Here is a 27637-nt window from a genome sequence, read left to right as displayed (position 1 = left end):
CATACTAAAATCTTCATTAAAGCATTGTTAAAGCTTAATTTGAGTTTAAATATTATGACTTCCATAAAAAATTCAGGCTGCAATGTATCAGCATGACATGACCCTAGACACCTAGCAAAACCAGTGCCACCCTCCCTCCCCAGCCTCCCCTGAGGCTGCCTGCCTTCTCCCCCTGCACCCTACAGACTTCGGGGGGCTTCCTACACGTTCAGGTCCGACTTCTTGCCCCTCCCGTCCGAAAACACCGCCGCCTCCTCTTCCTCTTCCTCTTCCTCCTCGTCCTCCTCAGTGGAGCCCACCCAGGGCTGCCCCAAGGACGGCAGAGCAGAAGAAAGGGAGGGAGGGAGGGAGAAGTCAGGAGTTAGGACCCGGCTGCCCTGACCGCGAAGCCCGCACGAGCTCAGTCCGGACTCAGCAGGGACGGCCATAGGTTCTCACCTCGCCGAGCCAGCCAATCACTGCTAGAGAGCAGCCCGCTCTGGCCAATCAGCGCACTCCTAATGTGGAACGCGGTAAGGCCTGGCGTATGTGCCGCGGCAGCTAACGGGGCAGCTGGTATGTCTGACTGGGACACGAGCAGCGATGAGGACGCCGGAACGGGTCGGCCGCCATCTCCTGCCAGGTGCCTGCGCCAGCCGCCGCCGTCCCCTTCCCAGAGTCGCGCCTCCATAGCGGGCGGCGACGGACGAAGGAGCGCTGAGTGGTGGCGGGAGGATGTGGCGGCGGCGGCCGCCAGCCTCGGAGAGGAGGAGTGGGAGCCTCGAGGCGCTGAGGGCTCCCTTGGCCCGGGGAAGGCGGCGCGGCAGTGGCGGCCCCGAGCCGCCGCCAGCCAGCGTGGTGACGCAGCGGCGCCCCTCTGCTTCCACCTCGATAGCGCCCTGGTCGGGGCTCTCATAGGTAATAACAGTCGCATCCCCACCCGTCGGGCTCTTAGCCCGCTGAGGTGAGCGGGTGGGAGAGGAGCCGGCCGCGGAGAGGTTCGTTCCTGTGTGCCCCCGCGCCTCCCTCTGCGCCCCGAGGAGGTGCGTTGCTGCAGGGCAGAGTGGAGCTCTCCCACTCGCCAGGGTAGCTGAGCTTTACCTCCCTGAAGTGGTTGGGTTGATGTCTGTTTCTCATAGCCGGCATGTAAGCTCCTCTCCACTCTTCTGGAAGAAGAGCGGCGCTCTCTTGAGATGGTTTTGCTGCTCCATCTCTTGAACTGAGGTGCTTTCACACATAACCCCCATGCACCTTGCATTTGGCTAATTGCCAAATAAGTTACCTGCATTTCCAGCAGTTTGATGTCATAATTTATTTTACTTATGGATGCGCGCACTCCTGTGAAGGTCTCAGGGTTTGGTCACAACCAAAATGCTTAGTTACTATGTGTAGTTTCTGACAGTTTGGCCTAAATCTCTGTAACACCTGCACTATCTTTCTTACAGGTCGGGGTGGAAGTAAAATAAGAGAGCTTGAGGATTCTTCAGGTTCCAGGATAAAGGTACCATGTGCTGTTTGTCATTAAGGCCTGGACTCTGTTGTGAATGTGGTTGGTTTTCCTTCTGTGTAAACCACAGTTAATGCAGCAACTTGAAGTGTGCTGCAATGGCTGTAATAATTCTACTGTTTTACAAGAATTGATGAAAAGGAAGTGGAATTGAGGGTGCAACTTGACTGGAGAAGCTTACTGATATTCTTTCCCTAAGTATGCATTTATTTCCCTTTTAGACAGAGAATTAAAGGGCCTTTTCCTCGGAAGTTAAAATTCAGGAAAAAAAAAGTCAAAGCCTGTTTTCAGTGTATATTCCTATATAAAGTTTGTCATTGTGGTATTAAAAAGAACTCAATAAGGTTTTATGAACATAGGTTATAAAAGGAACCTATGAAGCTGAAGTAAAGATTTTTGGCAGTGTCGCTGTACAAAACAAAGCCAAGATGTTGATTGATGATGCTGTTACAAGATCTGGACAAAACTACAATAGAGGTGGGAGTGAGAAAGGTAAGGAATTTGGTTAAGGATTTGTGTGTTTGGGATTTGGGGTTTTTTGTTATTGTTTAGGGTGGGGTGTTTGTTTAAAAAAAGAAATACTATGAGTTGTTTTTCCAGATATTTGGTAGTTTGCTGGAGTGTTTTTGCATTACTAATACGCTACTGAACTAAATTAACTTTCACCTTGTTTTTGGACAGTGGCATACCTGCTTAAAACAGAAATATCTAGACATCCTCCCTTCTCAGCTGTGAGCAGTTTCTCCCTCTTCAAACTGCCAGACTTCTGTGAAAATTAGTTGCTGTGTGTTTTCAACAATTTAAATGAATGCAGAATGTTGGACTACTTGGTTTCTTGCATTATCAGTCTGGTTCTCCCAAAATACAAGCATTTGTTCTAGTTTAAGTTTTAAAGTAGTATCTGTGCAGTATTAAAGCTCAGTAAATTTTTATAAATGTATAAAGTAAACATACTGTTTATAGCATGGGCAATGCTGACTTGTTACTACTTTTAAGATTTGATCTTGCACATCATGCCTCACTTTACTAGGCTTTATTGTGTTAACTTAGTTACGTGGATTTATAAGTAATGATTGTATGTTGAGATCCTGTTTATTGGTTTTTGTCTATGTGCTCCCAATGACTTTTTGCACAGTCAAACTACATCCACAGTTGTTGATCTGAGGCACTGATGAGGAAGAAAGGATCTGAGAGTTTTGTTCCAGCGTTAGAATAAGGAATGGGGTAGTTCTGGGTTTTGATTTTAGAAGTGCCACAGAAGGTAGATGAGTACGTTTCAAGAGGCTAGAAATAGTTAACGTTTCCTTAGTAGGGGTTACTGTGTTTTCCTTGTGTTTCCTGCTTTTACATTAATGCATAATTGTGTTGCCATTTATATCTTCAGTATAAAAACTTTGTGAAGTGTTAACCTCATCAAAAAAGAAGTATAGAGTGTAACTACACCAGGACTTCATTGTGGTGTCATTGGATACTTTAGAAGTAAACCTTGCTTTTGTAGCTGTTAAAAATAAAGCTTTCTGTCTGCATATCACCTACTGGGTTCACAAGTTTTTCAAAAGCCTGCTGCACAACAAGCCTTATTTATAGCTGGAGGAGCAGCATTTCAGAATCTGTCACCACTTTCTTTAAGTAGCTGAAGATGTTGAAATGCTTCTTTTTTTTTTTATCAGAACTGCATTTGTACAGATTTTATTGATGTTTCAGGCTAAGACCTAAGAAAGAATTTTCTATTTAAATGCTTCATGTCTATTAAAAATTGGAGGCCGTACAACAAAAAAAGAAAATAAGGTGTTTGTTTTGATGGGGGGTTCTCACTCAGCCTGCAACAGGTTCCATCAAACAGCAACTTTTTGGTACTAACTCTACAGGAAAAACCTTGGACACTGTCAAGCCTGAAGATAACCCAAAGAAATCAGTGATTAACTGGGCCTATATTCGAGAAAACAGCGCTAAATATGAAGCTATGAAGTGGGCAGGTTAGTTCTAAAATTTCGGTTGTATTAGTACTTGTCTTTATATGATAAACCTGTTGAATGCGTAAACATTTTTAATTTTTTCTTTGAGATGATGGAGTCTTTCAGTATTCAAATTAGGTAAGTATTTACAGTGAAGTGACCATGTCAGCATTTCTCAGCATGGTCATGGAGGACCTACATAACCAAGTAGTTCTTGCTACTCAATTAGTAGTTTGACTTCAGCCTTTGAAATATTGGTATGTGGCTGCAGCAAAAAAAACGAGACCTGTTAAATACAAGGGCATATAGTGACAGGACAAGGGGGAATGGCTTTACACTGACAGAGCAGAGTTTAAGATTAGACATTAGGAAAAAATTTCTTTACTGTGAGGGTGCTGAGGCACTGGCACAGGTTGCCCAGAAAAGCTGTGGCTGCCCCATCCCTGGCAGTGTTCAAGGCCAGGTTGGATGGAGCTTTGAGCACCCTGGTCTAGTGGAAGGTGTCCCTGCCCATGGCAGGGGGTTGGAATTAGATGATCTTAAAGGTCTCTTCCAACTCAAACAATGCTGTGATTCTGTGAAATATTATACTATATGTGTTAGCAGAAATTACTTTAGAACTTGAAATGTGGGCAAGTGGTTCTTTTGCATCTACTGAAGTGTTTGTCTCAGACTTCAGTTTTTACATGAACCACAATAGTCCTCTGGTGCTTTTTGACTTGTCTCCTAGTACAAGGCACTGTCTGGGTTTTGGGATTTCCATCTTAAGCTTTAGCACACTTACCCTGAACCTGTAGCATTTCTTACTGACTCAAGTTTACTTTTCCGGACTGTTTAAGACTTGCCTCCAATTGAGAAAAACTTCTATAAAGAATCATCAAGGACCGCGTCTATGTCACAAGAAGAAGTGGAGCTGTGGCGGTATGACCTTTTCTATAGGGAATTGTCTGTTTTGTAGAAATTGCTATTAAAGTATAAAGCCCAGAAAGTGGATGATAAAATACTGAGACAGAAGCATTAATGGTAGGGTCTTGTAATAATTGGATCTTGTTAGGAACTCTTTGTTAGGAATTAAACAATATTTACCAGATGAGATTTTGTTAGTTGCTTGGAAAATCAACTGTTTCTCTGCAAGTGTTTTATATGGTTGACTTTTGGGGGGGGGGGGGGGGGGAAGGAACCCCAGACAGCTCACTAGCTTTTGGCTAGTCATGAAACAGCATGTTCACGTTTTTTAGGTCCTTCCAAATGTGATTGTTCACATCTTGAATACCTCTTGGCTGCCATTTTCTTCTCCGTATATTTTAGTCAAATACCATCTTCAAAACAAATTTCAAGTTCTGTTACTCTTACTTTCCTATCTGTCTTGTCTTTCCAAGTACATCTTGGTGAATACATGCTTCGGTTAACTGTATCCATTCATTTTGATCCAGCAATCTACATCATTACTTTTCAAGAAAATCAGATCATCTGTTTCAAGTGACTCAGTTCAGGCCGTGATAAGTTTCAACCCTTTTCAATAGTTCTAATGAAGTTGGTGAACATTCTTGAAGCATTACCTTGTATTACTTTTCTTTTTGCATGGTGTCTGTTTTTTCTCTCGCATGCCCACCAGGGAAACCTTGCCACAGTGAGTGAAGTATGAAATTGATGCCTGCTTCCTTAAAGTGTGTGTATGTGTTATTGTTAGAGCTAGTCAAGTGCAACAGAACACTGTTATGTAGATTCAGAACATGCATTGAGGAATAGCACTTGCTTGTGTAATAAAGGAATGTTTTTCCTTTTTCATCTAATCTGTTTGCTTTAAGAAAAAAACAGTAATTGAAAAAAGAAAATGTATTTTTGTAAACATGAGGAAAGGTCAAATTAGCCATGCTTTTCCTATCTCACATCCTGCTTGAAGTAAAGCTATATGCTGAATGGAATCTTCAGAAGAGTACAAGACTGGAATGAAAATAAATTACTTATGCATATTAATACCTCTTATTTGGGGGGAGCCTTGGAACTTCAGTTTTTAATACAGCTTTTTCTGTGTGTGTTGTATTTTGGGTTTTGGTTGGTTGGTTTTGGGGGTTGGGGGTTTTTTTGGGTATTTTTCTGAGCTTGTCTAACTGACTACATTCTTTTTTCTAAACTGTTCTGTTTGTATTTTACAGAGCTTCCAGGAAGCTGCTCTGAAAATACTTCAGGAAGTCTTTTGGCAGAATATAGGGTTCTGACAAAGAAGTCCAGTTCTTCCTCTGAGTTCTGGATTGTCTTTAGGTTTAAAAACTTGACATAGTTATCTGATTTGTAATAGAATATAATTGAAGTCTGATATGACAGGACTGCAGTTCATGTTAATAACCATATATAACTTCGCAATAGTCTTTCTTAAAAAAGAATTCTAATTGATGCCTCCAGGAGAAGTCTTTGTGTTGAAAGGCTTTCTTAAAAGTTAGAAGAATAGTTATAAGTCTCATTCAAGAATCTGAACTTGGAATTTTTTGTTTCAGGAATTAAAAAAAAAAAAATAAAAATCAGGCAGTCTTTTGTGTTAGCTCTACTTTCTCGGATAATGAGACTTTAAAGCAATTGCACTTCTTTAATTCTATACAGGAAAGAAAATAATAATGTAATTTGTGATGACTTAAAAGAAGGTGAAAAGCGCTGCATTCCCAATCCTGTTTGTAAGTTTGAAGATGTATTTGAGCATTATCCTGATATTATGGCTAATATAAGAAAAGTTGGTTTTCAAAAGCCTACACCAATTCAGGTATGTCTTCAATTTTGATGACTCTAACTGAAGCTTTAGAGAAAAGTCCACTTCAGTATTTGTTGTTTTATATTAGTCCCAGGCATGGCCGATCATACTTCAAGGACTTGATCTTATTGGTATAGCACAGACTGGTACTGGGAAGACATTAGCGTACTTAATGCCTGGATTCATTCACTTGACTTCACAACCAATGTAAGGACATGCCTGACTTGTTTAGCTGTGGATACTTTCCCCTGCCCCTACCCCTCATGTGATGGTTTTCTAGTAAAGCTAATAAATAATACAGTTATATGAATTCTATAACCTGGTGGGAAAAGTACCAAATTGGTTACCATAGATTGCATTAGCAGTGCAGTGAGAAAGTCTAGAACACTATAAAAACATTTGATATCAGGTGTGATGGATTTTGTCTAGCCTTATATACCCACATTCTAAAGCTTCTTATTGCAGATCCAAAGATCAGCGTGGGGGGCCAGGAATGTTAGTCCTTGCTCCCACTCGAGAACTGGCTCTTCAAGTAGAGGCAGAATGTTTGAAGTACACATACAAAGGAATTAAAAGGTAATCTTTTTTGTTAAGTTTTGGAGTTTTTTGCTACCAGTTGTGGCTTAATTTGCCTACTAAAATAATGCATTTGCTAAGAGAGAAGGTGAAGGTAGTAAATGCAGAGTTCATATTTTCCCAGTTTTTAGAATGCCTGTTTTGACTACTGTCATAGTGAGAATCTTTCTTACATAGTTGGAGTTCTCTGCATTGTAGCTTTGTTGCTTCTTGTCTTTCTGTGTGGACAACTGAGAAGAGTCTGGCTGTGCCTCCTCAGCACCTTGCCATTAGGTAGTTGGGGACAGCAATAAGATCTTCTCAAGCCTTCTCTTCAGGCTGAACAAGCCTGGTTACCAGCTTCTCATGTAATCCACTCCATCTCCTTTGCCATCTTGGTAGCTGCCTGCTGGACTTGCTCCAGTATGAATATGCCTGTCTTGTAATAGAGGCAGGGGGTACAAAAACTGGATATTGTGCTTGAGGTGTCGTCTCACAAGTGCTGAATAAAGGAGAATAATGACCACTTTTGAGCTGCTGGCTACCTTCTCCATACTACACAGCTGGCTTTCTTTTCTGTGGGGTTACACTGTTGAATAATGATCAGTTCCTTGCCCACTCAACTCTTTTTCTGCAAAACTATCTTCTAGCATGTTGGCCCTCAGCCATGGGATAATTCCATCCCCATCTTTGCTTTTGTTAATCTTCATGGAATTCCTGTCAGCCCATTTCTCCAGCCTTTTGTGGCTTTTCTGAATAACAGCCCTCTACTGTGTTGACTGCTTCCCCCAATTTGGTTTCATCCACAAACCTTCTGAGAGTGTACGTCTGCATTTAAGCTGTTAAACAGACATTACTGTACTCCAAAACTTAACTTTCAGGGCTCTCTAGTAACTTCGTATAGCATTCAGAATTAGTCTTGTAGTCATCAAATACTGAAATGTACATTCTGCTTCCTTCTCAAAAATACTGAGGAGTTTTACAGAGCATGTTGAGTTTGTGTGAGTAAGCCTAGTACCTTATTGAGTGCATTGATTGTTTTAACAGAAAAATGTCTGACTCTTGGTGGTACTGTTTAGAAAATCATGCATCCTTTCATATGTTCATCTATTTTTGGTGTGAATATTTTCAGAACAACCCAGTACTCGCAGCATAATAGCCACCTTCCTTCCTTTCATGATTGCATTCACTATGATTTCAGCAGAAAGTTGTTGCTGAACTGCTGAGGGAGTATTGTTCAGTGTTAAGTCCATTATTTACTGTGATACTGTCAGTCACACTTATGGTATTCCTTCCTTTTGGTAATACCAGATGATATTTTGTAAAATAAAGGAAAATGGTGGCATTTAGTTGAAAAGGTTGGCTTTAGCTGAACGTTAATATGCTGCTTCTGTAAAACACTTTATTTTTCAGTATTTGCGTATATGGTGGTGGGGACCGAAAAGGACAGATAGACGTGGTTACCAAAGGTGTGGATATTGTTATTGCTACTCCCGGCAGACTGAATGATCTTCAAATGAACAACTTCATAAATTTGAAGAGCATAACGTACCTGGCAAGTAGCTGATATGGAATGAATAATGTACCAGTTGGGAAATGGTTGACTTGGTGTGAACTTAAGCTTTAATGAAGCTTTCTCTAAACTTTTTAAGTCTTAAATTTATGATAGATCTTAACATTGAGATTGGCATTGGAGGGATGGTTGGTACTTATCATAATTGCATTGCAGATGTGGAATATTCCCTAAAAAAAATAAATAGGCTTCTAGTACAGTAAACATTTAAAAGATGCTAAATTGTTATCTCTTGTCATGTTTGAAATTTTGAAGTTCGTTTTGACAGGATTGGTTATTAATGGATGAAATGCCTTTCTGAAGTTTTCTTTTCCTTTTCTTTTAAAGATTACCAGTGACTCAAATTCTTACTAGAACTTGTGCAGCAAGCACCAGAGTCACAGTTAGATATTTAAATGTTTGGGTGACTGACTTTCTTTTGATCTCAGAGGGAAAATAGCCATGTAAATATTGTTATGAATCCTTATGTCTTCCTTTCATTCTTGCCTTTTGCTGTGCTGGACACTTAATTTTATTGCTATTTCGTAAAATACTTACATGTATTCAAATTATTTCCAAGTTGTCTGTTTAACTGGTGGCATTTAACAATGTGGCCTGTTTTCCCTCCCTTGTCTCCACCCCAATTCCCTCTTAAGGGTTAAATACTCATGCTGCAACAAGTTAGCTCCAGTTCTAGCTAATAGTTGTGAGCTTACTGGCAAGGCCAGTGGTCCTATAATACCATTAGAAAAAGAATATTATTGGGAGACATGAGAGTAGTCTTATGTAGAAGAGTAACATATAATTACTAAGAAGGAGGAAAAAAACGCCTGAGAACCTGCTTTCTGAGAACTGTAGGAACATCAGTAATCTTTCTCTACCAAGGTGGAGTATGGTCATACTACAAGCACACACTGCTTTCTAAAGCAGAGAATATGCATGTAACCCAAACTGGATGTTTCAGTATATGCAAGATATACTGTAATATGATATTAAGTTTGATAGCTAAAAAGAATTAGCTATCAAATTGAAAAATCTGATGATGTAAAGCAGGAGAACATTGTTTGTTGTACCACTAGCAGTTAAATATTCTCAGAAGATTGAAACCAGTGCAAGGGCCATGATTTGCAAAATGGTTGTCTCGTGCCTAAGACTTTCTGGAGATTGGCGATGCTGTGCTTCTTTAGGTCCCATTTGAAAAATTGGACATCCAAAATGCTCTCTTTTTTTTTTTTTTTCTTTTTTTTTTCATGTTACCATATATTTTTCCTTGTAGTTTCTTTTACTTTGAGAGATATAAAGATGCTTTCCATTTCCATAGCTTCATTATTGATCTTAAGCCAAAAAAAAAAAAAAAAAAAAGTTTAATTTTGCAGTGTTATTTCAGAGAAAAGAGAGTGGTTTTAGATTTCAACTTTAACACCTTGGATGGAGAATGCTGTTTATTGAAAAGCTTCTTTTACAGTTTTGATTTAAAGACACTGAGTCTTATGAAGGCACCCTAAGTGCACTGAGTATAATTTGCTGATGTGATATAATTGTTTTCCAAAGGACTTCCAAGCTCGGAAATCAGAATACAATTGTTTGTTTAAACCGAACAAACAAAACCCCAAACTCTGTTAGAGTTAATGATGTTTGAATATAGACTGTACACAATGTGAATTGGAGGCAGGGAATTCGTCGTCTTGCCTGACGGAACTGTCGAGTTAGTTACAGTCTTGAGTCAGATTTTTAGGAGCGCATTTATTCAAGATAGGCTGGTTTTTATGATTTCAGAAGAAAGACTGGGAAATTCTGTCATATACGGCCTTTTGATTGTTTGTGGTACATGTCATTTGAAGATTGCTTTCTGTTCTGCTGTGTTCGGTGTAAATTGCTATTCATTCATCAGTAATCTGAGTGCTTTATTTCTTTTGACCTTATGCTCATAAAGCAGAAGTAAGGAAATTGGAGTTGTGCATGAATAATTGGGAAGCATTTAGGGGAAAGTATATACTAAAAAAAAAATAAATCGTGAAGTAGGGTATAGAAGGTAGATTTGAGTAGTTCTTTTATTCTTCAAATACAAAAACTAGTGCAAAACTTACCAATAACTTATTTAAAACAGAGGAAAGAAAATAATTTTTACATGAAGAACTGGCTTGTAAAAATTTCTTGCCAAGAAACAGAACTGAAATAAATAATATTAACAAGTAAATATGTGTAAATAGCAAGAAATCTAAGATTATGTCAGTTGGGGGGAGATCTAGCTTATAAACCAGGACCTGGCTGTGAGGTGAGGTATCTGGAAAAAATAGTGCTAATATCTATTTTCTATATATTAGAGTCTTTGTTCTTTAGTAAGTAGCTATCAGAAATAAGGAAAGTAAATTTCAACTACTCTGAGACATCTAATATACATACTTACTTTTTTTTCTTTGCTCTTTCCAGCAAAGTATCGGTGTGCTTAATAACTTATAAAGCTGCTGAAAGGGGCATAGTAGACAACTCCATATACAAAATTAGTGATGTTTCAGTCTTGCCATTGTATTAGAATCCAAGTAGTTAATGAAATCTCTGTGAGTCCTTTGAAAATCAAGAAATAGAATTCTTGTGTTCTGTCTCTCAGCTGACGATCTGTTATTATTTCAGAGATTTACATAGATAATGTACTAAAAACCTTGAATAGAATAAAACATCTGAAAAGAATGGAACAGCAAAATCAAGGCAGTAGAAGGGCATTATCGTCAAAGTCTTGTGTTTCCACATACGTGACTAGAAAATGTCAGTACGTAAAAGCATGAGCCATATAACTTTGGTTTACAGAAAGTCTATTTGAAAATTAAAGGAGAAAAATGAGTCTTGGATGGCAGCCTTTTTCCTTTGTATGAGACTCTGAAAACAGCAACAGGTGTGCTTGTATGTTAGAAAAAAATCTAGTTCCAAATAGTTGTGCTCAGACCTTCATCTCACTTGTTCTCTTTTGTTTTGGTTTTTTTTTTTTTTTGGTTTTTTTACCAGATGAAACAGGTTTGGGCTTTGGGAGTTTTGTAGTGTCCTAGTGTGAGCAAGAATGTACAGTCTGGCTTATTTCCTACTTCTGATGAGAAACTAAATTGATAACTGATACTTTGGTCTGGTATGAGATCTCTATCAAGATAGAAATGAGATTTCCCCTTTAAATTACAAAAAATTTCTTAGCAAAAGTGGGGGGGCGGGGGGGAGGTGTCCATTTTCCCATTTCTCAGCCCTCCTCTGCGTTTGGTTGGTTTTGTTGTTTGTCTTTCTTTTAATTCTGTGCTTAGTTTTAGGCAGCAACCAAATTACTGTTAAAACAAACGGTTGTTTCTTCTCCATTGACTTTAAGTGCTCTCAAAGGTGCTGTGGATTTTTTTGTTTTGCTCACAAATGTATTTCTAAATGAAAAGGCTTCAAGGAAATCAAAGAGGTGAAATAGAACAAGTTTTGCAATACATTGTGGATTGGAGTCTGCAATTAGAACTGATACCATTAAAATGGTCTACTATGTAATGTCTTGCTGAAACCCTTACCTAAGAAACTAAATAAACTTGTTCTGAGCAGGTTTTGGACGAGGCTGACAGAATGTTGGATATGGGATTTGAACCTCAGATTATGAAGATCCTGATAGATGTGCGGCCTGACAGACAAACTGTTATGACAAGGTGTGTAAACATAATAGTGCTCAGTACTTAAACACTGTAAACATCAGCACTTGAACAAGTTAACTTTGGAACAAATGTGTCAGTTTTATTAAAACTTCTGCTAGCCTAAATGGGAACTTTTATGGTTCATAATGGCATCAGTTTTATTTCCAGTTCTGTCTAGTCAGTCTGAATGAGTCATTTGATAGTTTTATTTCATTTCATACCCCTTTTCTGATGTTTTACATCAACTGCAAAAAAACCCCATCTGAGTTCTTCCCAAAAAGGAACGTGTCCTGCAAGTGCGAGAATTGCCATATCAATTTGAAATGCCAACTTTGACCAAACGTGTATCCTAACCTTCTTATCAGTGTCTGTACCTGGATTCATTTTATTATTATGCAGCTTTTGGGATCTTAACAATAGAATATCCCAACAATAATTTTTGTTATTGTATTCTCTACTGGAGCTATTTTTTTAGAGGTTAAAAAAAGACTAGGAACTTGCTTGTTAGGTATATCACTGAACTATAAAACTCATTTTTTGGCTTCATTAGAAAGGCTCCATAATTTTTGCCTGTACTTTTAACCTAGAAAGTTATCTTTAAAGCTTGAGTGCTGTTTACTAATAACTTCTTAAGATTATTTCTAAATGTTATGTAAGCTCATTACTGCATGCTCAAGTGTTTCGCTGGTGTATAAGAAAAGAAAGAAGAATGTGATGAAATTAATGAGTCGTGTTTTTTTCTTTGCTTCCTGTTTAGTGCTACTTGGCCTGATGGTGTTCGTCGCCTAGCAAAATCCTATTTGAAAAATCCTATGATTGTGTATGTTGGCACTCTTGACTTAGCAGTAAGTTGTTCTGTTCTTTATTTTCTTCTTTTGGAGAAGAACCTACAGTTAAACCAGGAAAGATTTTGCTTGCGACTTTAAAATCAATTCAAACTTTCAAAAAAACAGCTCCATCTTATTCGTTTAAAGCAAGTAGAGAAGAACTTTGTTCTTATGTTTCTGTAAGTCCTAGATCTTCAGTAGAAGACAGCACAAGTGACAAGTATCAATCAAATTGATACTTGAATAATGTACTTTGGAGTGGCACATGTTCTTGCCTCAACCCTTATTCTTGCAGCCTTCACTTCTGTTCCTTAATTACTTTTCCTTCTGAAGGTCTTTATTCTAATGCATACAGATCCTTATCTGGATCTGTGTTTCTTAACTACTGCTTTCTCAAAATGAAGTGAAAGCTCTGTACTAAACTCCTGGAAAGCATTTGTCTAGAGCAGGAACATGTGCATTACAGTAAGAACTGTCTTCAAAGTCTGAAATTTCTAATATGTAGGTGTAGTTGCATACTTGTCAGGCTTGTGCTGCTTCAGTTGGCTTCAGTACCAGCAGAATTTACAGAAATGGTAAGATCTCCACATCCTGGCCCAGAGATTGCTTGAAGTTTGGTTCTTCAATTAGAAGATTTTCCCTTTCAGTCCCACTTTTTTTTATTTTTTTATTTTATTTTTTTTTTTAGTGATAGAGAATGAGAAAAGTTAGTACCCTGTACATCTTTAGGTAGAAATAGGGGGAAAATGTACTTTTCATCTGTTACTTAGTATGCCTTTTTGCTGTGTAACAGGCAGTAAATACAGTGGAACAGAGAGTTGTTGTTATTGCCGAGGAGGAAAAGAGAGCTTTCATGCAATACTTCATTGAGTCTATGAAGCCACAAGATAAGGTCATCATTTTTGTGGGAAAAAAACTTACGTATGTAATCACTTCCCAGTATTACATCTGTTCATTGTTTTCCAACAGAAATACTGGATAGTTTCTTAGTTCACGTAGTAATTATGAAGTGTAACAGCTTTTGTCAACAGTGTGTGGGTAGTAGCAATAGTCTTATTTATTTAGTCATTCCTCCAGACTGACTGGTAGTTTCTTTTTTTTATTTTTTTTTTTTTTAATGTCATTAATGGTGGTGGTAAATCTCAATATCACATAGTTAAAGTAGATGTTAAGATTCTTGTTTAATGTGATGTGCTGTTTACTTCCATACGTAGCTTCGGGGCAGCGCTCCTTGTACCAAACCTGAGCTTTTTGAGTGAACACCACGAGAAAATCATCTATTTCTCTTATACATAAATAAAAGCAAAAATTTATGTGGAGCATAGTCTTGCCTTCATACTCTTTCATAATAAATATCAGCTAACTTAGCTGGGGCTTTGTGCTTTGGCACACATTTAGTTCTTGTTGTCACATTATCTTTTGGATCTAAATCTAGATTCTGCACTTCTTTTAAGAACCATTGCTTTACTTCATCCTAGAGCTGATGACTTAGCAAGTGATTTAAGTCTCCAAGGAATTCCAGTACAGTCGCTTCATGGTAACAGGGAACAGTGGGACCGAGAGCAGGCTTTAGATGACTTCAAGAAAGGTAGGTTTGTACTAAAGTACTCATTTGTTTAAGCCCAGGTTTATAAAGCTTGTCATGTGCAGAACTCTGTCTATTTGTAAGTGCCATGTCTTTTCAGTACCACAGAAATGAAAACATTAGAGAGCTCTGAATGATATATTTACTTTGTTAATTTGACAAGCAAACAACTAACAACGAAAACAAATTGCTCTTCAATAAAATTTGGAATGTCTTTGGAATTAAAAAAAAATTTAAGGCTTATTTTTCTAAATCTCTGTGGAAGTCAGTATTATGTTAGTGTGCAGAATGGTAAATTTAAGTGTCAAATGATGGTGCTTTCAGTGAAACAGTTCTGCTTTTGATTATGCCAGTAGGGGTTACTTTGGGGTTATGTGTTCACATATTAATAAAACAGAGTAGTCCTATGATAAGGATGCCAGCTGAGATTCAAGTTGTTGAAGTTTCTGATCTTTTCACAGACTCTTTATATCAGTAAGGTATGTTTCTTGCTTCTCCTGCACCCTGCTGTTCTTCTTATGAAATACAAGTAATAGTTAAATGATATTTTGAGTGCTTAGTTAACTGCCTTGTATTTGAAGCTAACTCAGCATGACTTGCAACAAACATATTTTTTTCCCTTTATGTGTTAAGTGCATTATATGCTAGAAAACTAATAGACTGGAGTATATTTTCTGTTTATTCCCTAAAGTCCAATTCTCTTTCTGTTGTATTTATTTTAGGGAGAGTCAGAATACTGGTAGCTACTGACGTAGCATCCCGTGGCCTTGATGTGCATGATATTACTCATGTTTTTAACTTTGACTTCCCTCGCAACATTGAAGAATATGTTCATCGAGTAGGTCGTACTGGAAGAGCAGGGTAAGTGTTTACAAGAAAACAGTAATACATTGTCAATACTTTATGCACTGCATAGGTGTTTTTCTCGTCAAATGCTAGAACTGCAGTTGTTATGGGTGGGGGAGTGAAGACTTCAGAGTCTATCAAAGTATATTTTAGATAACACAGTGCTTTATGTTTTGAAATCAGCTCACTGTTAAACTTAAGGCAAACAAGTTTTCCACTTTTCTGTTACTTCATTGAAGTGGATGGGAAAGAGGGATGCTTGAAAGCTGGTTTAAATGTGAAGAAAAATAACAGCTCAAAACGATGCCTGTGTAGGTATTCTGAAGTGTCACTTCCTTGTTTGTCTCTTCATGAGTCACTGAGTTGTTCAGTTTCCTGGACGGCCTGTTGGGAAAAGCATACATAAATTTAAAGTTTTTAGGTGTAATTTGGTGTTAGGACTTTTGAATGCTGCTTTCCCAGGTTGGCACAAGTGGGCTTTTTTTTCTTTTTTTTTTTTTTTTTTTCTGGTGTATGTGTTTTATTTGTCATTATATGAGCATATATTGCTTCATACCTACATATGTTGTCTTTAGGCTAGTTTTATTGTCTAAAAGTCTAAATTAGTTGTGCATTTGCTCCATTTTAGGTGAATTGCCATATTCTGATCTTTATGAAAAGTTGCTCTCTGTCACGTGCATAGTAAATATTTAAGCCAGTTTTTACTTACCGGTTCAATAATATTGCCTGTAGTATGATTTATTAGTGTATAGGTCAGTAGGAAGAGTTTAGCAGCAGTTGTTTTGGAGATCAACAGTTATTTCATTCCTTGTTTAGACGTACTGGGGAGGCAATAACACTTGTCACTAAGAATAACTGGAGGTTTGCATCTGAGCTGATTGAAATTCTGCAAAGAACAGACCAAGTAAGAATACATCTTGCTGGGTAAGATTTATCTTGGTTCTAGGTTACCAGCTGTAACAGTTCATGAAGGTCTAAGCCTTCTTAGACCTTTCTTGGTGAGTGTTCATAGTGCCTCAAACAAAAAATGGGTTCTTAAGTCTCTCTTGTCCTTAGCTGTATTTTATCTTGCAGATGAGTCCCAGAAAAGAACCAGAAACTTAAAGCCTTCCACATCCAAAGAAAAAGTAACTAACATGAGCACACATAGAGGTCTGCAGAAAATTAATAGGATCTATTTTATTTTGTAGTACTTTATTCCATTTGTATTTCGCTTCTGGATGCACGTTCTTGTTTGAAGGTGTAAATATTAACAATATTTGTATCAGAAGAAACTGAACTATCTCTCAGTTTATTATATCTGACAGTTGTGATAGTTGCACGTACCTTTCCAAGCTGTTTTTCTTACAGATGTATGGGAAATAGGACTGGAATGGGCTTGCTTTCTTTATTTGAAAGTAATGTTTTGGTTTGGTTTTTTTTTTCTTGTGACTGAGAAGCCAGAGACAATTATGTTGCTGTCTCTTGCTGTAACAAGAAACAGTATTTTGCCTGATTTATAGTAAACCCCCAGCTCATGCTCTGACTCAAACTGATTTTTTTTTTTTTTTTTTAATTTTATTTTATTTTACTTTATTTGGGGGGATGGGGGTTTGAGTACAAACTGAATTGCTTTTACCTAGGACCTGTGGTTTTTATTGTGGATACTTACTCAAACATTAAATCCTGAGTTAGAACTTCACCTGAATCTTCTAGTTTACAACTCTTTGAAGGATGTTATGCTGCTTACTACGAACATAATAATTCCAAGTAGTTTGAATAAACTGTTTCATGCTGCAGGAAAGGATCTGATACTGAGGAAGAAAACCATCCAGTGTTTCAGCTGAAAACTACCTTTGTCTCATTACTTCTATCTCTCTTGATACAAGTCTGTAGTGATTTTCAGCTAGAGATGCATCATTCTTCACTTTATTTTTAAGCAATGTCTAAAACTGAGTCAGAATAGACTGTTCCACAGGCATCCTATTGCATGGACTTGTGACAGCCAGGGCAGTTGTTTACCAGTAAGAGCAATTTAGCACATAAAATATCAACTAGCAAGCTGATGCTCATGCCAGCTTAGGAAAAGTTGCTTACAGCAAATGGCAAGCATTGCTGAATTATGGCAAAAGAAGAGGGAACTGGAGGAATATACTGCCCTGGCTGCATTCTTCACCTGTTAGAGCATTGCTAGCTCTAGGCATTTCTAAGGAGAATTAAAAGTGCTTAAGTTTGTTTGTACTGTACTGTTTGCACTGTGTGCCACTCGCAGGGAGACAAACCACAGAAGCTGAGCAATCACGTTAATGGTGTGCTCACATGCACTGCGTAAGCTTGCTCTTTGCTCTCTGATCAGGAAACTGATTCTGGGCTGGACATCCTCTATCTGCTGAGTAGCTACATGCTGTAGCAGATTGTCAGAGCAGGCTGGCTTTGATAGATTAGTGATCCAAAACCTCTTCTGACAGTGCAGACACCCTGTACTGCTTTTTGCAGCAAACATTACATTAATGTCTGCATTATGCCTGATCTGGTTTATGATGACTTGTTGGACACTGCCTTTGTTCCATGATGTGTAAGAGTGGTATATGGTTGTGGGGTTTTTTCTCCCCTTCAGTGATCAGCATCACTCAACCTAATAAAATCTGTCTAATTCTTTGCATCTGGCCTCAATCCTTACGAATATAACTCTGAGGTGGCAAAGTGTGTTGATAATATTCACTTCCTTTTCTGCATGATTACAAACATGCCAAAAAGCACTGTGGATCTAGGTCAGATGCCGTTGTGACCTCCCAGTAGTGGGAGAACTGACTGCTTTCTCCTGCTCTTCTTTTCTTTGAGCTTTGTTTTACCCGTCTGAGAACCCTTCCTATGGTAATGCTTTCTTTAAGTACCAAAGTTTCTCTTCAGAGGCTCTTGAAACTTCCGAAAGGAATTTAATATCAATCATAGTGTAACATTCAAATATATATGGTATGGTATCACACAAGTGGCATTGGACATATTTTTTCATCTATTCATCATCACTGACAAATACATTTCTGTCTGAAATACTCATTTTTTAATTAGCTGGTTATATATTGTCATCAGATAAGGTGATCTGAGCATAAATATATAATTGAAAATCCAGGGACACTGTGCTGATTATTTTTAAGTATATTTGAGTATAATTTTATGTAAAAAGATTTCTCCATGGATCTCTACAGAAAAGACAATCTGCAAAGTGACAGAGGCCTGATAAATAACAAAATCGAGTTTGGGAGCACACAAATCAATAGCATTTTTTTTAAAGCAGGGTCTAAAAGTTTAGATTTATTTAAAACTGGCCGTGTTCTTGTGCTACTTTCTTATCAGGTGGTTCCTAACGAGCTTATTGCAATGGCACAAAGATACAAAGAATTTCAAATTAGAAAAGAAATTGGGAAGGATATACAAAGACCGCAGAGCAAGACCTCAAAATAACTGTAATCCCCTGCAATTACTGAAACAGAGTAAGTGATTATAGTCAGTGCTAACATCTATGGGCTTGAATTCAGAAGATTCTTTTCTCGGTTGATTGTTTTCTCTACCTGTCCCATTTAAATGTGTTTTTAAAAAAGTGGCTTAGAAAACTGGTTTAACTTCATACAGAAATAAATTTAGTTTTGTGTGTGGACACTATTTTCACTTAAGAAAAATAAACTTCATTATTTTTTCTTGTGATGTGCATATTTCTAAAGCTATTATCTACTGGTTAAAAATCAAATACTGTGCGTTTGGTTGTTGGGTTTTGGGTTTGTGGGTTTTGTTGTTGTTGGGTTGGTTTTGGGGTTTTTTGTTTGTTTTTTAGTTAAATGCAGTATTAATATATAAGAATGTAAAAGATAGTTTTTCCTTTTATTTTCAGAGAACTGGATTAGTGAATGTAAGCAGTATTTGTCAGCATGGCTTCAAAATACTGTACTTTTGCATTGATACACCACATTTACCAGTGGCATGCAGAAGTTTTTCCAAAGATAACTTAATTATTTGGAAACAGCTATTTGCAGTAACTGATGTTTGCCGAAGCAAGTTTGGTTTGGTTTTTATTTTAAAACTTAACATTGAAAGACATTTTTGTTTTGACTTGTCTCAATTTTGTTTTTTTTGAGGGAATTCTGCATTTCTTCCTAATGGAGGAAAGCATAACAAGAAATACGTGTCCATGGCTAACTGGAGAAAAAAACAGCTTCTACTTTTGTTATCATGGATGTAATTTTCTAGCTTATGGAATTAAAACAAGAGTTTACTCGAGCAATGTCAACAAAGTCATGAAGAAAACATAGGTTTGAAAGTCAGCTTTTATTTCTTTCAGATAAAATTGATTTGGATTTTACATTTGGATGTCAGGTTCTGTAACACAGATTCTTAATGATAATAGGGTATGCTTTCACTCTTTGGAATTTATATGGGAAGGAGCTACTCCTTCATTTGATGCTTGGTCTGAATTTGTGTTTAGTCATGTGTCATCAGTAAATGAAAAACTAATAAACTGAATCTAGTGAGATGTTTTTCTGACCTTCCCTCTTTATTTGCTCACAATTGAGGTGAAATCTGGGCATTATTTAAGCCAGTAGGTTATTTTGCCTTCAAAAAGTTGGCTAAAAATATGGACTTAGAATGGTTAGGACTGGAAAGGACTTTAAAGATCATCTAGTTCCAACCCCTGTAACATGGGCAGGGACACTTCTCACTGTAACAGGTTGCTCCAGGCCCTGTCCAACCTGGCCTCGAACACTAACTTCCCATAGCGTCTTTAAGAAAAAGCAAAAGATTTATTTACTTACAGCACAGCAGTTCCCAAATGCTGTGTATTTATCACCTGCGCATTTTTAGTAATAGGAAATAATTACAATTACTCTCTTGTCCTCACACATTCTTCAGCATAATAAAAATTGAGGTGAATTCTGATTCATGCTGCATTTTCGGTTTTGCTAACCTTTCACAGGGAGACTGTTCCTCCTTGGTATGGGTTGAAGATACATTTCTTTCCACAAGATACATCACACAAATGCTCTTCGCATAACTTTTACTTTGTTGCAGCACATTAGATAACAGTTGCTTCCCATCCAACCTCCAGTGAAAAGACCAATTTCCAAAGCAATTCTGAAGGCTCGGATAAGTTACTTCATAAGTAACTAGTATAAGATAAGGAACTTCATATTGTTTTGATAACATATTCTCTCTCTGCTGACTGTTGCTGCTGATTGTCCACCCAGTTGACCTGGAGAAGTTGTTCTGGTTTATATGAAAGCAACTCCAGTGCCTTTATGTTTTGGTTTTTTTTCCTTTTGAAAGCAAGAGCGTGTTTTGGATACTCTGCAGTGGATCTTCATTTTAAATAAAATTGTCTTTTTTTCGCTTTATGCAGTTACTGATGCCTTTGTTTGGAATCGTAGAAATTACATGTAGGAAAATAACTTGCAAATTCTTCTATGCATTCTTAGTATACCATAAGGATACTTTGCAGATGACATCTGCATTTTGGATAGGGAAGATAAATATTACTTTAAATTCCTATTTCTTTTAAGGGTTATGGCTAAGCTATAACTGAAGTATGCAATTTTCTCTGTGTTCTTGATTTTGATTTTTGTATCGGACTACTGAGGAGAAACTTAAGGTGCAAAACTTCTGCTTTTAAATCTGCAAATCTACATGATAGTTATTGTAAACAATGGTTTTAAAACCTCTCATGAAATATTGGGAATCCGTTGTTCAATTGATTGTTTATTTGTCTTGAAAGGAAATCGTTGCTCGCTTTATCCTCCAGGCTGAGCAAGTTGTATTTGGGAATAAAAAAGTGTGGCAGCTGAGACTTTTGCAGGCAATCCAGAAAATATCCCAGATATTTCTGAAAGCAGTGATCCAGGTCTCCCAAATGCCAGTCTGTGTCATTTGGCCATATGACGCATGAGTGGAGAAAAGCAGTTTTGACATGATACGAACAGAATTTTTCCAACTTTTTGGGATATTTCATTTTAAGTTGCTCTAGAAGATACTTCAGAAGCTTAAGACAACTTTTCCTGGTAAATAAATAAGAATTTATTAGGTACCTTCCATATAGTTCCAAATATGTATTCTAGGCATTTAAATGCACAATATTCATGAAAGCGATAAAATGTTCTTACTTTGATAGAACATTTTCAATAATGTTTTGAATAAAATCTGAAAAGAAGTGCAGCAGTATGCTGGATAATCCAGAACTACTGTGTATGAAGTCAGATTCTAGCAGTGAAGGGTTTCTACTTTAAACAAGAGTTTTTGTGTGTGCACCACTTTCACTGGTGGCCACAGAAACACAAACATACAAAGTGTTGGCCAGCAGCGTGCTCACGCAGTGCAGCCTCCCCGCTGCACTGGTGGTTCCAAAGAATGTTTATCAATATGGTGATAGGCACTTTATATATATAAATATATCTACATATTTTTTATATAGATAAAAAATATTTTTTATCTATAAAAATATTATGGATATATAACGATAACATGACCTTGGGGCACCGCTTAAGATCAAAGCTGCCCCTTTGATATATTTGGGTATTTCACTACCTTCTTGTGGTGTGCCATGAGAAGAGAAATACAGAGTTTAATACACTGCTAGGTAGGGATGTAGCATGTCTTTCTTTGCTTTTCATAAAACAAAGACAAAAAAATGCATTAGTTGTAACTTTCTTGCTTCAGGACAAGATGTATTTAACTAAACTAAGAAGTTGGTTTGCCATTAAGGGGAGGTTCTGTACCTCATTTGGGTTTTGTTCTTTGAAGAAATGTGGAAACCAGTCTTTATGTGAGTGAAAAATCACATTTCCTCATCCTGATCCCATTCAGCATGTTCTTTCCTCACCATCATTGTAGAAACTGCCTTGGTACGAAGTGTAGTTTCGCTCCCAAAGCTCAGAAAGCTGAGTCATCAGACTTCTAAACTGGTTCTTCTAAACAGGACTGAGTTTGGGAAAGATTATTTAACATGTAGCATCTTTTTGCTTTCTAAGGCAAGTCTGGAGCATAAACCTGTCTGTGATTTGTCTCCCCCTCGTGTTGAGCAAGTCAGACGTTCAGCGAGTACTGCTGTAGGACAGCGAGGCATAAAAGCCTTATTCTTGCTCCCTGTTATGAGTAATCAGTCTCAGGTCAAATTCTTAAATGTTAAACTGAAACAGTGCTAGCCTGGCTCACGCAGGCTTAAAGTGAAATACTCGTATGGAATACCAACCTACAGCACTTTAGTCCATCAGATTCACAACATGTCTTTGAGCTGCCGTGGTTGTTCATCATGGCCTTCTCAATGTGCGAGAAAGAGAGTCGCCAGGTGTTTCCTAAAGTTGAGCACAAGATTGTTAAGTTGTTACACAGCAGCAAGTACCAGTGTCTGCAACAGGAAAAAAGAGATGCTTTATAATCAACTTAATTTTAAATATCAGCAACTTTTTTGTACTTAAATAAAATGTAATTCCGGGACTACAATTAGTTAATTCCTCCAGAATTCCCTAGCTGTTCCACCCAAAGACAAGTAGGATGTTATTAATATAGGACATAGTTAATTGTTTGGATGCTTTAACTATATTCTTCAGAACGTTTGGATTTACTTTAAAATTAAGTTAATTTCTGAACTTTCCTGCAATTGTTGAATGTGATTTGGGGACTTACACTACTCATAGAAATCCACTACGTTTGAACTTCTGCATTATTAGCTTCACTGTGTAACCTTCCTGGTTTTGAATAAAAAAATCCTTGCCATGGTTTCTGGTTCTTTGTGCAAGTGATCAGCTTGTGAGTTTGTCTCAGGCAAGGTGACTGTTCTAAAGCATTTATTTTTGTCCTTCTGGTCATGATATAAGGAAGAAGTTCTCTACAGTGAGGGTGGTGAAGCACTGGAACAGGTTGCCCAAGGAAGTTGTGAATGCTCCATCCTTGGCAGTGTTCAAGGCCAGGTTGGACAGAGCCTTGAGCAGCCTGGTCTAGTGGAAGGTGTCCCTGCCCGTGGCAGGGGGTTGGAACTAGATGATCTTAAGGTCTTTTCCAACCCAAACCATTCTATGATTCTACGTTTCTGAAACCAGTGGTTAACACAGCTCCACTCCTCTTTTTAAACCACCACTCACTTTTGTCTTCCTTTCATAAATTAAACTGTTTCCCTTGTCTGTTTGATTCAGTTACTCTTTGCATTTGAATGTCACAGGAAGAGATAGCCCAGTAAAGCTGTAATGATTTACTTGGCATTGTAAGATGGGCATGCTAATTTTAAAAAATACCAGATTGCCTGAACTCTTTTTGCTGAAATCAGCAGTTCTTACAAAACGATGACAGATTGTGATGTTTCTGCAAACTCATGTATGCTTGGTGTGACAGCGGTCTCAAGAAACAAAAACAATGTCGTAGCCATACAAGAGTTCAGTGAGAAACATGTATCTTGCTAGAAAAGTATGGTTTATTCCTGTGGAAGTCTGTAACTTGTGTATGCAGTCCCCACTTACAGGCATGTTCCTGCCTTTTTAGAAAGCCCCTTTTATTTTTTTTTTTCCCCTTACAAAGCAGAGGAGTGGATGTTGCTGTTGAGTACAGCACTAGCACAGGAAAGGTTCATATCCATGGGTCTGACTTGGCAGCTTTAATATAATGCTCTTAGCAATAGTGTGCAACCTGGCAGAGCAGTTTCGTCTTTAGATTTCAGTACGGGATGAGCAGTACCACAGATCTGATGGTTTTAAAGAAGGATTTCAATTGTCTTTGATCCAGATATATCCAGGATAAGATAAAAATCTGTACCTTGAAGGCAGAATACTGAACAGAATCTGGATACCCTTTTTTAGAGCACTTAAAAGTGATCAAGTTGTAGAGAAGGTATTTCATAACATAGACTTATTGTCTATATTTGAGGTACCTCTTAGAACCTTTTCTTTTTTGTTTTGTTTGGCTACTAAATAAAGTGATCTGTTTCTGAACTCTCCCCTGACTTTTCTTCCCAGCCATGGTTCAATTTTGAGGCCGTCCTGTGTGCTGGGTGGCCAGCTCTGCTGAACTTCCAGAGTCAAGATGATGTCCACTGATATGTCTGCTGCTGGAGGATTTTTGATCTGAAGAGTTATTGCAGGGCTTCCAGCCTTTTTCCTTTGCACAGTTACTTCCACATCTAGCAACAAAGAAGAAAGTGATTTTTAAATATATTTCTATATTAGAAATGTTTAGGGGTTTTTTTGCTTTTAAGAATATTACGGGGTTTATTTAAAAGTAATTTATAAATCAATCAAAAGAAATATCTGGGTTCAGCTGTTGCCTCTTTATCCTCCTTTATCCAGGAGATTTTAAATAAGAAGGCCTGTTCGGGAATTCTATGAAATCAGGAACACTCTTCTTCAACTGCTCTACTTGCTTGATTTATTGTGTCTACAACATAAGAAATGCAGTAAAGTTTTCCAGTGAACTGCTTCACTGTTGAAAACATTGAGACCAAAGAGGTTAGGCCACAATGTTTCTGAAGGCTTGGGACAAAAAGAGGACCCTAAGAGGGAATATGTTTTCTATATAGACTGACGTGAAATATTAGGTAGTGTCTAAGAGAAAGCTCTTCTTTTTGCTACCAGTTCAGCAGCAGGTAGATTCAAAATATACAGATGTCCTGGGTTCAGCTATAGCAGTCATTTTTCTCCTTCTTAGTAGCTGGTGCAGTGCTGTCTTTTCAACTTTAGCCTGAGAACAATACTGATAACAGACCAATATTTTTAGTTGTTGCTAAGTAATGTTTACTCTGACCAAGGACTTTCTCAGTCTCATGCTCTGCCAGGGAGGAGGAGCACAAGAAGCCAGGAGGAAGCAGAGACAGGACACCTGACCCAAACTGGCCAAAGGGGTATTCCATACCATGGCACGTCATGCCCAGTATACAAACCAGGGGGAGTTACCCGGAAGGACCAGATCGCTGCTCGGGTCGGGCTGAGTATCGGTCGGCAGGTGGTGAGCAACTGTATTCTCTCCCCTTGTTATTTCCCTTATCATTATTATTATTGGTGGTAGCAGTAGTGGTTTTGTATTATACCTTAGTTACTGGACTGCTCTTATCTCAACCTGTGGGAGTTACATTCTTTCAATTCTCCTCCCCATCCCTCTGAGAGCGGGGGGAAGGAAGAAGGTGGGGGGTGAGCGAGCGGCTGCGTGGTTCTGAGTTACCAGCTGGGCTTAAACCACGACAACAGGTCATGTAAGAAGTACCAAGCATACAGCAGAACCCTTAATATTAATAATTTTCATATGGAAAGAGGATTGTGTAGTGGAGCAGTGGGTTAATCACATAAGCTGATTAGCTCTGATGGATTTACAGTGATTCTTAGCACAAGAGCAAATTTGAGATATCAGGGACAGGAGGGGTTGCAGTTGTAGCTACATTGCCAGAGAGACACTTGCCTGGGGGGAAATCACATCATATTAGCAACAGGGCAATGTAACTGGATTTTTAGCACTCCTAGGTGAAGCTTGTTCTCTCAGTACTTACTTTTAATGTTCTTTACTTCTTGTTTAATAATTTCTCTTAGTGTTTGAAGCATTTTAAAGGCTGATAATTTTCCCTCTTCATCTAAAAACCTCAACAAATATCTTTCTTTCGGATTTCTTTTAAATGTTAGATAGTAATAGGCTCCAGTGTCATCACATTCATCCAGCTGAAGTCTTGCAATAGGCATTACAAGCATGATGTCAAACTCATTCGGTTCTGATATCTGCAAAGCATGAGAATAAAACAGTCAACGTGCAACTTAGGTTTTATTCTCTTTAGGCTTTTATACCAGTTGAGGTTTTATCTACAACTGCCTTGGTGTACTTCTCATGCCTGGGGTGAAATGTGAGCTTATTTCTCTGGATTTGCATTACAAGACTGCTGTGTGTTGGAGTGGAAAAGAGCAATTTGCTGATAGCAGTTCATTTTCCAGCTTTCCAACTTATTAATTTTTAAGGGAGTTACAAGATTCTTAAGCTGTTCTAATGCCTAAATGCTGGTCTTAGTCATCCTTTTGTACACAGGAATCAGCTGCAAGGGGAAAAAAAAAAAGCATTGCTATGCCTGTAGCTGTCTTTAAAATAATAATAAAAAAAGTTCTCCCCTGTTTGACTTTGTTTCAGATTGAGCTGGGCACAGAAAGAAGGTATTGCTATTTCTCCCGATTACTGGAAAAACTATAAACTAAAAGTGGGCACAGGGCCTTTCATGCCCAGGTATTCCCAACTCCTCCTCCGGTTACACTGGGCTTACCTGCACGCTGTGCACGGGCAGGGGCTTGCTGCGGCTTTAAAGCGACTCCTGTTCAGGCAGTGTCTCTTACTAAATGCACACGCATTCATCTGTCAGTAAGTTAGCTGTTTCATAATTAAGTGTTCTTAATTAACCCTTCAAACCTTTTTGTCGTCGGGAAGGGCCGGCTTACAGCTTTTCTCCAGGGGCAGGGGCAGCGCCGCACCGGCCTCAGCCAGCCGCCCGCCGCGCCCCCCGCTGCCCGGGCTCCCGCGGTTCCACCTGCCGCCGCGGCACCGCCCCGAGGCGCGTCCCGCCTGTCTGAACCCCCGCACCCACCTTGACGTGCTCGTAGTAGCTGCCGGCGCCCAGCCGCTCGATGGAGCTGAAGCTGCCGCCGCTGCTCCGGAGGGCCTGGATCAGGTGCGAGACCACCTCGTTCACCAGCCCCGACGCCTCGGATACGTCCTGGCGGCCCAGGGTCAGCCCCAACAGCACTTCCCGGAGCCGCGGGGCGCCCGCTGCCGACGGGGAGCGGAAGACGGCCTCTGGGGTCGCGACCGCCCCGTCGGGCACCGCCGCTCGCCTCCGCGCCGCGGGGGCTCTGGCAGCCACTGTCCCGCCGCGCGGGGCGGGGGGCTCCTCTCCGCCGCTCGCTGCCGGGCGCACCGGCAGGCTCTTGGCGGCAGAGGGCCGCCGCCGGGCGGTGGATCCCTCCCTGCGCGGCGCCCGGGGGGTGGCGGTGTCGCCCGGGCTGCCACCTGCGCCCCGGCCCCGCGGAGCTGCGGACCGCGCCCCGCGCCGGCCCTGCTGCCCTCTGCCACCGGCGCCGTCCATGGCCTTCACTCCCACTCCTCGTCCGCAGACCGGCGAGCGCTGCCCCGCGGGAGGAGGTTCCCGTCTCCCGCCTCGATCAATTTCCTCTTCCAGACACCACGCCTCCACCGAGGAAACGAAAGCCCCGCCGGGCGGGAGGGGCGAGCCGCCCGCGCTGCGAGCCGCTGCCTGGCTCTGTGTGCCTTGTGCTTCCCCGCCGGCAGCCCGGGAGCGGGAAAGCTCCGGCCGCCGGGCCGCGCCATCCCGCCTCCCTCCGACGCGCCCTCCAATCCCCTGGGAGGGTTTTCCCGCTCCCGGGCGGCCCCACCCGCCGGCGGGACGTGTGGCACGCGGGCGCCGGCAGCGGGCAACGCCTGCCAGGGCCGCGCCTCACGGAGCAGTGCAGCGGG

General features: G+C 39.6%; 2 protein-coding genes across 2 annotated transcripts; one reads left to right on the top strand and one right to left on the bottom strand.

Annotated features, from left to right (window-relative positions):
- Window positions 1-830: 830 nt before the first annotated feature.
- On the top strand, window positions 831-19482 carry DDX43 (DEAD-box helicase 43). The gene is made up of 17 exons (XM_030489924.1): window positions 831-897; window positions 1425-1480; window positions 1846-1978; window positions 3355-3462; window positions 4281-4362; window positions 6040-6196; window positions 6273-6391; window positions 6650-6760; window positions 8153-8294; window positions 11853-11953; window positions 12696-12783; window positions 13559-13686; window positions 14244-14353; window positions 15073-15211; window positions 16013-16100; window positions 18530-18666; window positions 19306-19482. The coding sequence occupies exons 3-16, from the start codon at window positions 1915-1917 to the stop codon at window positions 18635-18637; spliced, it is 1545 nt and encodes a 514-aa protein (XP_030345784.1). The 5' UTR covers window positions 831-897; window positions 1425-1480; window positions 1846-1914; the 3' UTR covers window positions 18638-18666; window positions 19306-19482.
- On the bottom strand, window positions 19477-27574 carry CGAS (cyclic GMP-AMP synthase). The gene is made up of 5 exons (XM_030489923.1): window positions 26751-27574; window positions 25680-25902; window positions 24075-24323; window positions 22407-22509; window positions 19477-21216 (listed from the first exon to the last, which is right to left on the bottom strand). The coding sequence occupies exons 1-5, from the start codon at window positions 27246-27248 to the stop codon at window positions 20874-20876; spliced, it is 1416 nt and encodes a 471-aa protein (XP_030345783.1). The 5' UTR covers window positions 27249-27574; the 3' UTR covers window positions 19477-20873.
- Window positions 27575-27637: the final 63 nt, after the last annotated feature.

Source organism: Strigops habroptila, chromosome 6 (assembly GCF_004027225.2).
Source record: "Strigops habroptila isolate Jane chromosome 6, bStrHab1.2.pri, whole genome shotgun sequence".
NCBI lineage: Eukaryota > Metazoa > Chordata > Aves > Psittaciformes > Psittacidae > Strigops > Strigops habroptila.
Note: the sequence above shows the minus strand (reverse complement) of the source record. Positions and strands in the feature narration are given on the sequence as shown.

What these genes read in the sequence shown, in the direction of transcription:
- DDX43 (XM_030489924.1), top strand. Translation starts at nt 1,915, where the DNA reads ATGTTGATTGATGATGCTGTTACAAGATCTGGACAAAACTACAATAGA. An exon ending in TAGAGGTGGGAGTGAGAAAG is followed by an intron (nt 1,979 to 3,354) that starts GTAAGGAATTTG and finishes CTAACTCTACAG; the next exon opens with GAAAAACCTTGGACACTGTC. An exon ending in AAAAGCCTACACCAATTCAG is followed by an intron (nt 6,197 to 6,272) that starts GTATGTCTTCAA and finishes GTTTTATATTAG; the next exon opens with TCCCAGGCATGGCCGATCAT.
- CGAS (XM_030489923.1), bottom strand. Translation starts at nt 27,248, where the DNA reads ATGGACGGCGCCGGTGGCAGAGGGCAGCAGGGCCGGCGCGGGGCGCGG. An exon ending in GCTACTACGAGCACGTCAAG is followed by an intron (nt 25,903 to 26,750) that starts GTGGGTGCGGGG and finishes CATGCTTTGCAG; the next exon opens with ATATCAGAACCGAATGAGTT. An exon ending in GATGGACTAAAGTGCTGTAG is followed by an intron (nt 21,217 to 22,406) that starts GTTGGTATTCCA and finishes TTTATTTACCAG; the next exon opens with GAAAAGTTGTCTTAAGCTTC.